The sequence below is a fragment of the Nanorana parkeri genome, unplaced genomic scaffold (assembly GCF_000935625.1).
Source record: "Nanorana parkeri isolate BGI_ZX_2015 unplaced genomic scaffold, ASM93562v1 scaffold1041, whole genome shotgun sequence".
Taxonomy (NCBI): Eukaryota; Metazoa; Chordata; class Amphibia; order Anura; family Dicroglossidae; genus Nanorana; species Nanorana parkeri.
This window is the reverse complement of record NW_017307309.1, coordinates 120,353-136,583: the sequence shown is the minus strand read 5'-3', so window position 1 is coordinate 136,583 and position 16,231 is coordinate 120,353. Positions and strand designations below refer to the sequence as shown.

General features: G+C 38.1%; 1 protein-coding gene across 1 annotated transcript in view; it reads left to right on the top strand.

Annotated features, from left to right (window-relative positions):
* LOC108796020 (calcium-activated potassium channel subunit alpha-1-like) overlaps nucleotides 1–16,231 on the top strand; it is a gene marked incomplete at its 3' end in the record, with an annotated part of 400,113 nt that overhangs the window by 264,778 nt on the left and 119,104 nt on the right. The window contains exon 5 of the mRNA XM_018567387.1: nucleotides 2,210–2,321. Coding sequence (XP_018422889.1) covers nucleotides 2,210–2,321 — 112 coding nt within the window. The remainder of the gene's footprint in view (nucleotides 1–2,209; nucleotides 2,322–16,231) is intronic.

Here is a 16,231-nt window from a genome sequence, read left to right as displayed (position 1 = left end):
AATACTGCCAGGGAGGTTAAGAATACCTGTACCCCTGTACATTATGGTCTCTGAGGATCTAATCGATTCTTGAATGATTCAATGCTTTTTCCTGATACCACTGCTTGTGAAAGAGAGTTTTACAATTTTACCACTCTAACATAAAAGAATTCCACTCACCCTTTGTGGTTGAACCTTTTTTGCTTCAATTTCATGTGGTGGCTTCTTTTTTTTTTGTGACCGCATGTGCAATTATTATTATATTCCTTTTATTTTAATCTGAAAAATTTTAACTTTTTTTGTCCTGCAAAGCTGTATGTGGTTTAGCCAATGACGTCTGCAAAAGATTGTTGTGGTTTAGCCAATAAGGCATTCACGAGATTGATGAAATACTGCAAATGCAGTGTATGCCATATTCCTTCTGTTTTAATCTAAAAATATATAAACTATCATTTTTTTGTCCTAAAAAGCTAAATGATGGATGTGATTCAGACAATAAGGCCTACAAGAGATTGTTGAAACAATGACTATTCAATATATACCATATTCCTTTTATTTTGTGGAAATTGTACACTATACATTTTTTTGAAGCAGCAAGAACAATGTTGTTTAGCAAATGAGACCTACAAGAGGTTATTAAAATAATCCATTTGCAGTGTGCAATATATTTCTCTTTTTTTAGAGTAAAAAATAAATTTGACTGTGTTTGGCTTGAACAGCTGCATGTGGTGTGTCCTTTTTTTATGCACTCTACTCCAACTGCTGTAATGCTGTTCATTTAGTCTGTACGATATTTCTTCCTTTTTCTGTGACATATATACACTTAAAAGTGCATTCTTGGAATTAAAAGCTGCATGCTGTGTGTCCTTTTTAAAATGCGGCCTACTCCACCTGCTTCAATGCTGACTATGGGGTCTGTACCATATTTCTAGCTGATGTCTCTGAAATGATACACTCTAGTTTTGAATTCATGTTAAAACCTGCCTAGACTCTGCATCTAAAAATTGCAGCCTAGTTAAAGGTTTGACATAGTGTGCATTTAACATTTCTCATATTTCTGGCCTTTTTTACAAGAATAATACACTCCAAAATTGTATTTCAAAAGAAAAGCTGCCTCTTCAATTTCTTTTCAGTTGTGGCTTAGTAAAACCACTTTAGTCTGCATTGAGTCTGTACAACATTTCTGGCTGCTGAAATAATATACTTTAATTTGTATTATATGATCAAAACTACCTCATCTCTTTTTGCATTGCAGCCCAATCTAGTTTACAAACTCTCCAGCCACTGTGCTATATTTCTGGCTATTGTCAAATGAAATATGGCTCTAATATTTCTATTTAAGCATAACTGCCTCTGGACTTTGGTGCTGGTATATTTTAGTTTAGGAAGGTTAGTCTTCACTTTTGGCTCAGAAGAGGTATTTAAATGAAAGGATAAATTTAAATGAGTGTGTTGGGGTTAGTGTTACAAGCAGAATTAGTGTGAAGGAGTCTAACGGTAGGACACTGCTCTCTGCACTGAAAACTACAAGTAACAATATCGTGGCACTGAATACTACTATATCAATAGAGACTTAATTCACCACCATGACTGGGCTGTGTTGCTTAGCACACTGAAAATGCAAAGTCAGGTAAAATACCAGTGTTTATAATGATCCCAGTTCACACAATGCCCTATGTTGGTGAGTGCTGAACAGGTTGCATTTAATCACAGCACATGGCAGTGTGCCACAGCTCACTTAGAAAGGTCAGGAGTTTAAACAGTGAACAAATACAAAAAAGGGGGAAAATGTAATAAAACACAAGAAAAAAATTGTTGCAGCACATTGAAAAATGGAATGTCATTTTGCACATGTTGTTATATGTGTGGTGGCGTGAATGAACTACAAGGGGTGCGTTGCTTCTTATTACAATACAAAGTAAAAACGTAGACATACAAAAAACATACCCTCTCACGTAGGACTTTTAACAAATTGCCATAGCAAAAAAGTCATTAAAAATCTGCAATGAAGTTTGCACAGTTCTGGAAATCCTGAACAAAGCTGTGGGGAAAACCTGTATTTTAGAAGACATTTTTTTGATGTTTCAGACTAATCTGTCTCTGCAGCATCAGATCATAAAATACAATTTTTAGGCATGGACCTATGCTTTTTACTGTAGCTATTGATGTTGATTAATTGTTGTGTTTTGTTTTTTGGGGGTTTAACTGTAGGACTTTGATCTTTTCACAGTTTATTGCTGCCAATGACAAACTGTGGTTCTGGCTGGAGGTGAACTCTGTGGTGGATTTCTTTACAGTGCCTCCCGTATTTGTGTCGGTTTATTTAAACAGGAGCTGGCTGGGTAAGTAAGATGAACTCTTTTAGTTTTAACATACTAAATGACTAATATGGTCTATGTCAGCCTTTCTACACCAAGGTGCCTTTTGGCCTCCTCATGGGTTCCTTAGAATTTTCACGCATTGTGTTGTGTCAAAAAGATTGGCATTCTTCAGCAATAGAATAACAATCCTGGATTCCAGAGTGAGGTGCGTAAAGGAGAATAATTCAATGTGTTTCTAATCCTTGAGGAGTGTTGCATTAAATGTATTTGGAAACACCATAAGCATTTTACATATCGTAACAATCAACCCTATGGAAGATGCTCTTTCTGAAAACCAAAGCAAAACCAGTGTGGCAGAATTTAGAAAAAACCTCCAGGTGCAACTGTTGGTAATGCAGCACTGAAAACAAATTTTGTGAACACTTATTGTAATGCAAAGGAATACAGTACTATATAACGGGCCCTTACAAACCTTGTAAACCTTGATGACACACTGTATAAGGCTTTGTTTAGTGATATAAATTGGATTATGAATTGAATAAGCAATCAGTGTAGAGATGCACAAAGCACAGGTGAAAGAGAAAAGTGTATGGATGAGGCATGTGTCCTGTACCAGGACAAGGCTCTTAAGAGGTTGGCCACAGAACACAGCGTTGGTTACATTTTGCACAATATTCCAAACCATTCATTAATTTGACTGATTAGTTCCTTTCCTTAGCATCTGCTAACCTTTATATAAAATTTCAACACGCGTTAAAAAACAAAGTACACTTTGTAACTATATAAGGAATTTTGCCGTTTCCCTGGTTATTAAATTCTGAATATCGTCCCCCCCTACGGTATCAGTAGAGCTCCCTGTTTTATGTTCAAGTGACAACTTGGAAGAAATGCAATTTAAAAAAATCCCTTAGTTTACTATGCCAGAAAAAAGAACACTATGGAGACATTTATTGAAGTTAAAGATATTTTCTGAAATGTTTTAAGACTGGTGAATAAACATCCTAAAATACAGAATAAATAAAGATCAAAGTAAGAAGGTATTTTAATTCTCTATTGTTTAGTTTAGCACTATCTTGACCATTATATGTGTAACTGTTCAACTGTAGTCAACTTCTGTCTCATGGTTTCTCCTGTTCATGTTTTTCCAAATCAAAAATATGTTTATATTTAACTCCCATGGGGATGAAAGACTCTTCCTACACTATGTTCATCCAAAGTTGCAGAATCCTTCATTGTTTGGTTACATTTTCAGGTATATAACTACATATTTTGGACTCTTCCTTGAAAGGTAACAACAGAGCTTTTTAGTTCAGTACATCCCAGACTTCAATAACAGCTGACTGATTGATTCACAAGAAAATAATCTCGGTATGCTAATTCTTGCTTCCTGCACATTTTTGTACAGTCTGGAGGGGGACAAATATACCAGATGGACAATTTGTTATTGATTCCCAGAGAAACCAACTAGTGGGAGCTCCAGATGTCCTCCCAGTTATCTTCAGAAATATCTGGTATTCATCATCTCTGACTGTTTTACACTATTAATTCTATTTGGGACATCTTAAATTGTAACAGGTGGATGTGTAATGATGAGATAAAGCCCTAGTGTCTTAGTGACTTCATAACACCAATTAAAGACAATATCCAAATAGGCACAGCTCTGTTTTAAATTGAACATTCAGTTCATGCTTTAACTGTAAATATTTCATAATAAAAGAATGCTGTTTGGGGTGTGTGAACTTTGTCAAAAGGCTGGTAAAAGAAGCACAGCACACCAGGTTTCTATAATTGTTGAAATTATAGTATACCTTGAGATAACCACCTAACCACAGGTCTGGACAACACAGCAAGATAGATAGATAGATACCACAGTAGCATGTTTGCCATTTTCCCCTTGTTTTTATGAGAAGTATTTAGACTTGAACATCTACCCTATGAATGTGAAGTACTGTCTTTGCATCTGGCCTCTAAATCTTATATATTACAGTCTGGCTAGGTCATCTTGGAAAGTATTTGGGTTGGGTAGATAGGTCTTTGGTTTGGTGCTGACCAAAAGCAGCAAATGTATTAAGATATTTTAATTGCTAAAAAAATCCTGTATCTCTAGACATCTTGCAGTAATAAAATGGATATGCATTTAACAAAATGTATACGGTTAAAGACTGACATTGGGGGTTTGGGTCATCTTTAGAATTTTTACTTTGTGTTTAAATGTGTGTTTTTGTTAAAATGACATGTATTATATGCTGATTGATTGTCCAGTTAATTTCCAGGCTGATAAATTAGAAATGCGATCACACAGGGACCTGTACATACGCACACATCAGTAGAACCATATACATGCACACAATAGGTTGGACTTGATGGACTTATGTATTTATTCAACCTCAAATACTATGTAATATAAATACTTCTATATAACCAAAATGCATGTATCCTGTATATACTTATATAAAACTAAAGTGCCTATATCATAACCCCCAAACTTGTATAAACTCTCCCAGGTAAAAATTCAATATTATAAATATACAACAAATAAAAAATCAAATTGTGCAATTCTGCCTGTGTATCCACCATACAGTGTGATATATTTCACATAAAACAATCCACAAGCCACTTCTTATGCATCATAGTGAATGATCGTTTCAAATTCTCCCAACACTTGTGTATAGTGAAACTTGTGCTCCACTTCAAACAATCAGATGCTTCTCAGTGTTAGTCCCAGGTGCCTCCTATTCAAATTCAATATTGCACTCATCAGATTCTTTAGACCACTATTAGATGGTCCAAAATTTTTTTAAATATGTAATCCCTGAGGATCCGGCTCCTTCCCCGTTCCAAACAATAAATGGCTGCTTCATCCGTACAGAGATGGCTCTTGTGACTCTCTCATATCCTACAGAGCAAAGTTAGACGCTACATAGTGTAAAATACTATTAAACTTTAATAATATATACGTTAAACACTTAAATTAAAATTCAATAAGCAGCGCTGCATTAAAAAACTCCCCCCTTAGGCGTGCAATACTTTTCCAGTCAGTGACAGCTCGTTCCTGTTTCTGTGCTATCAATCATTTCTCTACTCTGAAGATTCCCGATACCAATGTGATGACATTAGCGTGTAGACTCCTTCCTGATGCGTTTAGTCAGAATTACTTTTTTAAGTTATAAATGAACAATTATATTACCCGCTATTTATTCTGGAGATTGTAAAGGGAATTCCGGTTGAGGAAACACGGGACTTTTCTTGGATTGAACAAGTTATTTTCCCTATTTATTACCTTCTCCTATCCATTTCTCAACTATTATTAATAAAACTGTTTTAAATCTAGTTCTATATTCAAACCCCTGGGCTTCATTGTATCTAATAAAAAAAAAATGTCGTTTAATTCTGTGAAATCATTCTGGTTCTATTAGAAACCCCTCCAATGAGTGCGGGTTTTTCTAATGGACATCTCAGAAGTGTTTCGACACACTGTGTTTATCAAACCCATTTCCAGTATTATTAATGTTTTCTTTAACCCTAATTCGTAATTCTCTGGTCCTACCCACGTATTGGTAGCTACACAGGCATTCCAATGCGTAGGTAACAAGTTTTAGAATCCCACACCCCCAAAAAAGGTCTTTATTTTTGGTAGGGAGTCTACCACATTATGTACCAAATTATCTTTTAGGGCAGGGGCCTTCCTATAAATTACCCTGGGCCTCTTTGGAATAAGTGGGCCTAAAATCCTGTCCATTTTTAGCACCTACCCTTGTTTGCAAAAAATATTTTCCAGACCCTTGTATTACACTGTATAATTAGTCACACAACATACCGCATGTTTATCTCCTTTCTGTTCCTTCTCTTTTTTTAATAATATTGGAAATGGGTTTGATAAACAGTGTGTCGAAACACTTCAGAGATGCCCATAACAAAGACCCGACGGGGCTCATTCTTTATGGTATTGATAGAATCTACACTCATTGGAAGGGTACTAATAGAACCAGCATAAATTCCCAGAATAAAACTAAATTGATTTTTTTATTAGATACAATGAAGCCCAGGGGTTTGAATATAGAACTAGATTTAAACAGTTTTATTAATAATAGTTGAGAAATGGATAGGAGAAGGTAATAAATAGGGAAAATAACTTGTTCAATCCAAGAAAAGTCTTGGATTGTCTCCAAAATAAATAGCAGGTAATATAATTTACTAGAGGTGCAACTTTTAAATTTTTTTATATTTATTTTTTGTTCATTTTTTATTAAATATTTTTTTTTTTACTTTACTTTTAGGGGCTTCGGTGAAATATCAGGGGTCTAAACAGACCCCTGATATTTCCCTTTTAAAATATAAAAAGAGATTGAGAACACGGAGTCCTCAATCTTTTTTTCTGTATCCCCTGTTATCAATGAACAAGAATCCTCTGAGTGTTCGGCCGATATGTTTCGGCGGCCGATATATCTGTGCATCCCTATAATTTACAATTTATAACTTATCCCCTCTGTTTTTAATAACAAATGTTAATAATTGAATATTTATAAAGGGTTCATCAGTCTTAATATTTGACATATATTTTAAAATTAACAATTTAAACATTATTTTTTTCTCCTTTTTTTTCTGTTCATGTTTTTTTCTTATAAATGTCTGCGTTCATTTTTGATAGAACTGTGTGGACAGACGCCATCTATTGGTAGATTGGAATATAGTACCTGATTCTTGTATTCATGTATTTACACTGTTACTTTAATGACATCTGGTGTTGGAGTAGAATAGAACAGGGGTCAGCTCATATAAAAGAGGATGGAGTTGGCGTGTACACTACGAAACGCAGCAGGAAGGAGTCTACATGCTACACGTCATCACGTTGGTATCGGGAATCTTCAGAGTAGAGAAGTGATTGATAGCACAGGAACAGGATCGAGAGATCACTGACCAGAGAAGTGTCTCGACGGGGGAGTTTTTTAATGCAGCGCTGCTTGTGGAATTTTAATGTAAGTGTTTCAAGAATATATTATTAAAGTTTAATAGTATTTTACATTATGTGGTGTCTATCTTTCCTCTAAGGGATAGAGAGTCACAAGAGCCAACTCTAAACGGATGAAGCAGCCATTTATTGTTTGGAAATGGGAAGGAGCCGGATCCTTAGGGATTACATATTGAGCGTTTTTGGACCATCTAATAGTGGTCTAAAGAATCTGACGAGTGCCGTATTGAATAAAGGCACCTGGGCACCATAAGAAGTGACTTTTGGATTGTTTTATGTGAAATATATCACACTGCATTGCAGGGTGGATTTGATTTAAATCACTAGTAAAAAGGCTTGATTTAAAGCAACTCTATTTAAATCATAATTTTTAAAGAGCAACTATCATCTCTGTCCCGCAGCGGCTCCCCTTATGACCCGCTGTTGACTCACCGACAGTCCCATTTACTTTAATAGGGCGGCTTGTGATGCAGCAGAGACACAACAAGGTGAGGGACGTGGCGGGCAGCAGGTGAGTGGATTTGCAAAACAATAATAGGAGGAATAAAGGAATATTCCTGAACTTTGTTGTATGATGTATCTCTTGGTTACGTACTGTGAAATTGTGTCAATGCATCAATGCAGTGCAGCTTGCAGAGCTTGGATTCATTGAATGAGTTTACCAAAAATGTAAATATTGCAGAAAATACAGCCTCATGCTACATAACTAAGCTCCATATAATGCTGAATAAACTAAATTATTAATGTATCTTAAATGGAATACTATCTTTTAGATGTATTTTTCCTCCAAAAGCATTTTACTAAAATAAATTTGATAAAAATCCAAAAAATCGTATTTAAATTTTAAAAAATCCGATAAAAAAAAAAAATCATTGATTTTTATCCACCGTGCTGCATTGTGGATACACAGGTGGAATTGCACAATTTGATTTTTATATTTGTTGGATATTTGTAATGAATTTTTACCTGGGAGAGTTTATACAAGTTTGGGGGTTATGATGCAAGCACTTTAGTTTTCTATAAGTATATACAGGATACATGCACTTTAGTTTTCTATAAGTATATACAGGATACATGCACTTTAGTTTTCTATAAGTATTTATATTTAATTTTATAATCCTATTTTGGTAAAAAGATTGCCTTGTTTTCAGCTACCCTGCAAAAATATTTTGGATTTTGCTTAGTTTCTAGGAATGAGGCCTGCCACTTTTGTGGATGGATGGAAAAATCGAGAAAGATAGAAATTACCCCTTTCTCTTATTTTATGTCTTCCTTTTCTCTGAATTGAAGAAGAATTGTAATGTGTTTTTTTTTTCTTCAATGAAACAAATTTAGTGAAAGTGGCGGGGGCTTAGTAGGCCTCAGTTTTGCCCTCTAAAATGCAGGAAAGATCACCTCCCTTTCAGAACTGTATTTAATCTGTAACTGACATAATGGACAGTATTTCCTCATGACCTCATTAGTGTGGTGATGCTGCTCTTTTATTGCCCCATCAGTAGTCTAGGGGCAGGTCAGCAACTAAGTTGTATTGCTGAAACTGCAGTGGTGAAAGTGAGGTGATGACTTGGTTGTTTAACAGTGGTATCTGAATGACACAATTGGCTGAGCTCTGTTACATATATTTTGAATATAGAGACCATACAGTTTTATGTTTTAATCTTGCATTTAGCTATCTTCCTGGAGTTCAGCCTTACTGAAGCCCTGTAAATTAACTTGCATGGATACAGATGCTTTCTTTGTGCATGTATTTCATGTTTATTCAGTTAGATTCAGCACATGTTAAAAAGGAATTCAATTAGTGCAACGCACAGAGGGGTATGTACCAAAAATGCACACTGTAAAAAAGGATCTTTTAATGTTTAAAAGGTACACATTGTCACAATGTCCAGCAATCCATGCCAGATTTTCATGTGGGTCCCTGGTGCTTGGCTGTCAGACTATGGTATTCCACAGGGCTGCAGCCAATCTGCACACTTCCTCCCCTATTTAGCACTCTCTCACTTGTTGCTTTTCTTGTGTTGGTTTCCTGTGATCTCCTGTGCTAGTTTACCTTGTTGGATCCCAGCTTTGTGCTGATTCTCCTGTGTCTGTGATCTTCCTGTTGGCTATTCCCCCTTTGCTCGTGATCTCCCTGTTGGCTATTTCCCCTTTGCTTGTGATCTCCCTGTTGGCCATTCCCCCTTTGTTCATGATCTCCCTGTTGGCTATGCCCCCTTATCTTGGTTCTTGTGTTCCCATTTTGTGTAGTTCATGTGTGCTGGTCTCCTACCATGTTTCTACATTTCCCCCCACCATATCTATGCTCTCTTCTGAGTGCCTGTACTTAGCACCTTCCTCTGTGCACATATCTCTGTATGCCGTAGTCTCTGGCCTATTCACTCTCCCAATGTGTGCTGTGATTCTCTGTGCTCCCTGTGAGATCCAGCTGTCCTGCTAGTGGTTGGTTATCCTCCCCTATGTGAGCCCCTGCACCTGTCCTCATGAGTGTCTGTTCTCTTGTGTGGCTGCTTGTCCCACGCAGTCTCGCACTTCTGTGTTTCCTGGATACCTCTGTCTTGTAGTTTGCTTCCTGCTCTGGCTCCCTGTGGTTATTTTGCTCTGCACTATAGTGCACCTCCCTCCTTTCTGCTGTGCATTCCCCTCAGCTGTTCCTGTGGGTACACCTGTTGTGTGTTCCCTTCGGTTATCTGCTCTCTGTGTCACGCATGTTTCCTGAGTCTTCCCTCTAGTGGCTCTTTTCTATACCTTGTACCCTGTGTCTTGTCCAGTGTGCTGTAGTCTCTGAGTACACTCTGCCACTGTGCCTGCACGGGTGTGTCAGAGGGCAGGTGCAGAGCAGCTACAGAACGGATCAAAACTGCATCCAATGTATTTCAATTGTATTTTGGGCTGTAGTTCACACCACAGCCTTCAGCTCCAGAGCATGTGGAAAAACTGCAGCATGCCCTATTTTTTCTGCTCTGGAATGCACCAAAAGGCATGCAAACGCATTGGAAACACATGCAAACACCCTGGAATGCACTGAAAGCCCATTTTAGGCTAAAAAAAAACAAAACAACGCGGCAAAAACGCAGCAAAACACACAGCACTGCATGTGTGGAAGCTCATGCAGATTTGGTGTGAAAAAAAGCCCAGAGAGCCACAACCTGGGAGCTGCCCTGCAGCTCCACAGCCACACCATCAGTGGCTCCGGTGAAGACCAGGTGGCTCCTTAGATCCTGCGACTCTGGCACACCTGCGTTTGTTGTGTGGTCCCTGCATCTTCAGATACCTGTATCCTTGCACAATTCTAATTCCGTTATATATACTGCTCTGCAAGACCCGGAGTTTACTATTCCTGGTGCTCCAGTTCCCAAATTGTGACACACATGCAATGGAGCCATAAGAATGCACATGCGTACTGTATACAAACATTTAAAAGCATATTTTTTTTTTTTATTTAATTAGTTTATTGCGTTTTAACAAGGAACAATATCATAGTTGGTGGAGTCAGGGGTAGGGAACAAGTAAATCAGTTATAATCATATAAAACTTATCAAGTTAATAGTGTCCAAACCATACAAGCCAGATAAACACCAGAAAAGTTATAGACTTGACAATGAATAGGTAACAAGAACAGAAAGTGGGGTTTTAAAAGCACCAAAAGACAACTCCACAAAACAAGAATCCATATAAAAAATTAGCCTGGCTGCTCCTCCCATCTTCTAGTGATTCAGTGAATCAGTATGCTCCGGCCGAAAGGAACGGAGCCAGGACAGGACAGCAAGGAGCGGCTGCTCTCATAGTCAGGTACGCGATCCGTGACCGCGTGCCTGACTGAATTTCCACTCGCCCTCTCTTAATTTCCACTCGCCAAATGCGAGCGGGCGAGTGGAAATTCTGAGCCCTGCTCTAGCCAACTCCCCTAGATTGAGAGGACCCTCCCCCTTCTTCCTAAACATCTAAACAAGTCCTTTTCATTTCCACCAGAGCTCTCTGGTAGGGGCGTATCATGTGAGTGGAGTTTACCCAGACGGCGCGACGACATGTCTGACGTCATTGCGCCAGATACCGTTATAGCGCCCGCGTGAGCCACCGACATCAGTCTGCGACCGGGAGGCGGCGGCGCTGGATGTGGGTGGCGTGGGGGTAATCGGAGGACTTAATCTCTGGAGACAAGCAGGCGGACATCCGTGCTCGGTACACTGCCCTATCTTCTTCAACTGTTCGGCCAACAGATTAACTGACTGAAACACTCCTCACATGTAAGTTACGCTGGCTGCCGTGCCTTATATATACACACCTTGCTATGAATGAAAGGAGGACTCCTCTATATATTTATTAGCCATGATCGCCATTTGAATTGGACTGTGGCCTATTATTATACCCTTTTCATATTTTCCTAGGCCTGTACTGTGTCTCCCACCTCTTACCTCTGACTCAATATTGGGACTTGGCTCATACTGTACCCCTCCCATCCCTAGGGGGGACTGCGCAGGTGCGCGGCTCGGATAGACCCGCCCAGACACATACATATATCAGCATATGCAAATTGGTAGGTGGAAACCTAACCTGATGTTATATTATATTATTACCTTAAAGAGAACCACGGATGTTTACTATGCTCCTTATTTTAAAATTACACAGATATTCCCTGTTCCCTGAAGAAGCGCCTGTGTGCGCGAAACGTTGTACCAGCTCCTCCATCTGCAAACCTCTCAACCTCTTGCAGCATCACAGCATACAATGGACTGTTATTTTGATGTTTATCCTTGATTTTTGCAATGATATCATGTTAATTATCACGCACTCTATATTTATTTAGATATGTTAAAATCATGCTGTAGGAAAGGTATACATGGAGTGAGAATACAGGGAGCTATCTACCTAGCTGACTTTTAAATGGATTTTGGATCCAGTTTCTTAAATCAACACAATTAAAATTAATTGTTTTGTGGAGTTTTCTTTTGGTGCTTTTAAAACCCCACTTTCTGTTCTTGTTACAAATTCTAGGGGTGTGGCACCTACTATTCAGACCCAGATCAAAACTATTTTACTTAATTGACAATGAATAGAAAAAAAAGGGGGAGAGAGGAAAAAGAATATTGGGAATTTTAATTGAGATGTATACCTAATTATGACTGGAGGCCAAAGTGAAGCAAAAGAATAGTATAATAGTAATAATATATTGGATCATGGACAACATAAGATAACAACATTGAAAACCAATCCATGTGTATAACCCTTTTTACAAAGCAAATTTCCAAAAAGGAATAATTTACTGCATCTACAATTATGTTATTATGTTTTTGTACTCTAAAGAAATGAACAATGCCCAAGAAACACCAAGATTTAATAGAACATAACCTGTGGAGGATTATACATACAGCACCTTTAATGTACCTTTAATGTAATACAATTATTTCTACAGCACTTTCTAACAAAATGAACATATGGACTTTGAGGTTCAAGAATGATAACATATATTACATGTGAATTAACTATATACAGTGTGGAAATTCATTATTTGATCACCTGCAGATTTTGTAAGTTTGCCCACTTACAAAGAAATGAAAGGTCTATAATTGTTATAATAGGTGTATTTTAAATGAAAGAGACAGAATATCAACCAAAAGCCCAGAAAAAAACATATGATACAAATGTTATACATTGAGTTGCAGTTCAGTGAGTAAAAGAGGTATTTGATCCCCAACCAACCAACATTAATTCTGGCTCCCATAGACTGGCTATGTGGTACACAGATTAGTCCTTTTAATTTGAGAAGGTGCTCCTAACGACAACTCGTTATGTATATAAAAGACACCTGTCCACAGAATCTCTTTCTTCCATTCAAACCTCACTATTATGGGAAGACCAAAGAGCTGTCATAGGACGTTGGGGACAAGATTGTAGACCTGCACAAGGCTGGAATGGGCTACAAGACTTTAAGCTTGGTGAGAAGGAAAAAACTGTTGGAGCGATTATTCGCAAATTGAACGAATACACAATAACCATCAATCGCCATTGGTCTGGAGCTCCGTGCAAGATTTTGCCTCATGGGGCAAGGATGATCATGAGAAAAGCAAGGGATCATCCCAGAACTACACATGAGGAGCTTGTGAATGATCTCAAGGCAGTTGAGACCACAGTCACCAAAGAAACCATTAGTAACACAATACACCGCCATGGATTGAGATCCTGCAGCGCCCGCAAGGTCACGCCTCCTCAAGAAGTTATGTGTACAGGCTCGTCTGAAGTTTGCCAATGAACATCTAAATGATTTAGAGAATGATTGGGAGAAAGTGCTGTGGTCAAATGAGACCAAAATTTTAATGCATTCCTTTGAAAGGTGAAAAAAAGGGATGGCTTGTTAATGGTGTGGCATATCCAGAGATCTGAACATGTTAAACAATCAAATGCCAGATTGTCTATAGTTCACCAAGGCAAACGCACATGATTTTTTGTTTTCATATTGGTAGAAAAGTTCATTTGTACAGATGAATGTTTTGTGATGCCATCCAGATATGGGTTTCCTACCTTCTCAGGATCCTATGTCATGCTACTTGAACTCTCCTTCTTGGGGTCCTGGCAAGTGTCCCAGTTCTATGGATATTAGACATGTACGCTGGCAAAAAATGTGTTTTTGTTTTCATTCGGATTTTTCGTTAATTCGTTGTTAAGGGGGTCAGGCTCCTGCTTAAAATTACTTCCAGACCTAAAAAGCACCTGGTAAGACTTTTGGGTGTTTAGATTTTTTTTTTTTAAGTTTATGCTTTACACAACAAAACTTCGGGAAAGAAATTCAGATGCATCTGAAATGTTTGGTATCGGAAATTTGTATTCCTTTGCTTTCATTATTTCTGTAATTTGCATACATCCGAATGTACGAATTTCCAAAAATTTGTCCGAATAATGAATCTTTTCGAAAGGAATCACACATGTCTAATGAATATGATACCAAAGTGAAATGAGCATCTAAGTACCAGCAGGTGCACCAAACTGAAGGAAAAAAACAGCTGCTGCAGGTGAAGCCATATCATTATCACTATTTTTACAGAACAGGATGCAACCAGCTCCCTTACACTAACAAATACTAATTTATGAATTATAACATTATTCTTTCTAATATGTTTTTGCATCTCACTGATATTTTTGGCTGACAAAGAAAGTGAAGCTATTCTTAGAAAGTGAAGTTATTATCTGGCACTGTTGTCAATTTTGAATATTGTAAATAGATTTTCCATTAAAGCTTTGTGCCATTGTAAGAAGCACAATATAGACACATAGGAGGTGTGTCTATTGATGAGGAAGATATCATAAAAACTAAAATGAGCTGATGGTCATGAAACCATGCTAAAAATGTGTTATCACTAAAGTTATCTTATTTTCAAATCTGACGAGTACTTTCAGCATTTTTGTGTAAGTGCTGCCCTCCAGTGTTTTACAGTGAAAATGTCATAGTTTAAAGAACAGTTTCACAGAGAACTAAGAGCAAATTAAGAGTAAAATAGCATGTATAAATTGTGCTATATCATTCAGATGATACGTTTTGTACTATTGGAACCTGCCTTACTGTAAATTATATGGTGCTCAAACTCTCTGGAAGCCAGTTTAAAGTTAAACTGTATGTTGTGTGTGTGTGTGTGTGTTTATACTATAGTGAGAATAAGCTTAAAATGGAGGGTTTGTTTGGCAACAGGAATTGTTTGGCATAACACTAAACGCATACATATTTCAGCCCCCTTGGCTATCTTGTAGCACAGCTCTGTCTGTTCCTCCTTTGGACAGAGCTCTTCAAATCTCAGCCTCTCAGATGTCAGTCTGGCTCAGCGTCCTGTCTGCGTAGGCCAGACAGACATGGATATACACTCTCCACGTGCCTGGCTTCAAGCTGTTCTTGCAACATAAAGGAGCAAAGCCTGAATAGAGAATGCTCTTTTTTGTGGGTAACACCCATAAATCAAATCTTTTCCCTGCTGAAACAGGCACTATATGTATCCTTACATAGTAGCAGACCCTCCACCTGTCACATATCCCTTTGTCCCTCTGTTTTGACCTGTGAGGTAGAACACACAAACCACCACAACAGTGATCAACTTCTCTTTACCTCACCATATACACACCACGACTAACCCTCGGCCCCTTTTTCAGGACATTTCTGCCATCACCCTCATCATAAGTACCTGTGAGCATTTTCCTATTCCTAGCCTGACACAAATAAGTCTGCCCACTACAGAACCTATATGGCTTTTCACTAGAATCTTTTTTTCCCCATTCCTTCTCAGTGTGGAGATACAAATGTGGACAAATGTGTTGGTACTTTTCCAGGAAAACAGAAGAATCCACAATTTTCTCTGAAATGACTTAAAACTCACCAAAGTAATTTCCATCCATAGTTGTTTACGCCATAGTTAATAAAATCAGAGCTTGCCCTTGATTTTTGACTGAACAGAAATAAAAAAATAAAAAAAATAAAATGGCTTGCACATAGAAGACCATTTCAGAATAGTCCAATGTTTTGTTCTTAGCCATTCTTGGGTGCTTTTTGTTGTGTGTTTTGGGTCAGTATCCTGTTGGAGGACCCATGAACTGTGACTGAGACAGAGTGTTCTGACTGGTCATTATGTTGCTCTAGAAATATTTGATAGTCTTGAGATTTCATTGTGCCCTGCACAGATTGAAGGCATCCCACCAGTGTCGGATGACACTCCCGGCGCAGAGACTGGGGGCCTGCTGGATACCGATCCGGTGCTATCCGGCGACCGGTTATAACCCCCACAAACCCACACACACACACTCTTTATACATTGCACCCCTCTCTACATATACCTTATTCCGCTCTCATATATAAATATAAACTCCCCATCTCGCTATATGCACATTGTCCTCCCCATCTTGCATCTCTCTCTCCATTGCCACCTCTATACATTGCCCCCTATCTATATACATTGCCCCCTCTCTATATACATTGCCCCGATCTCTC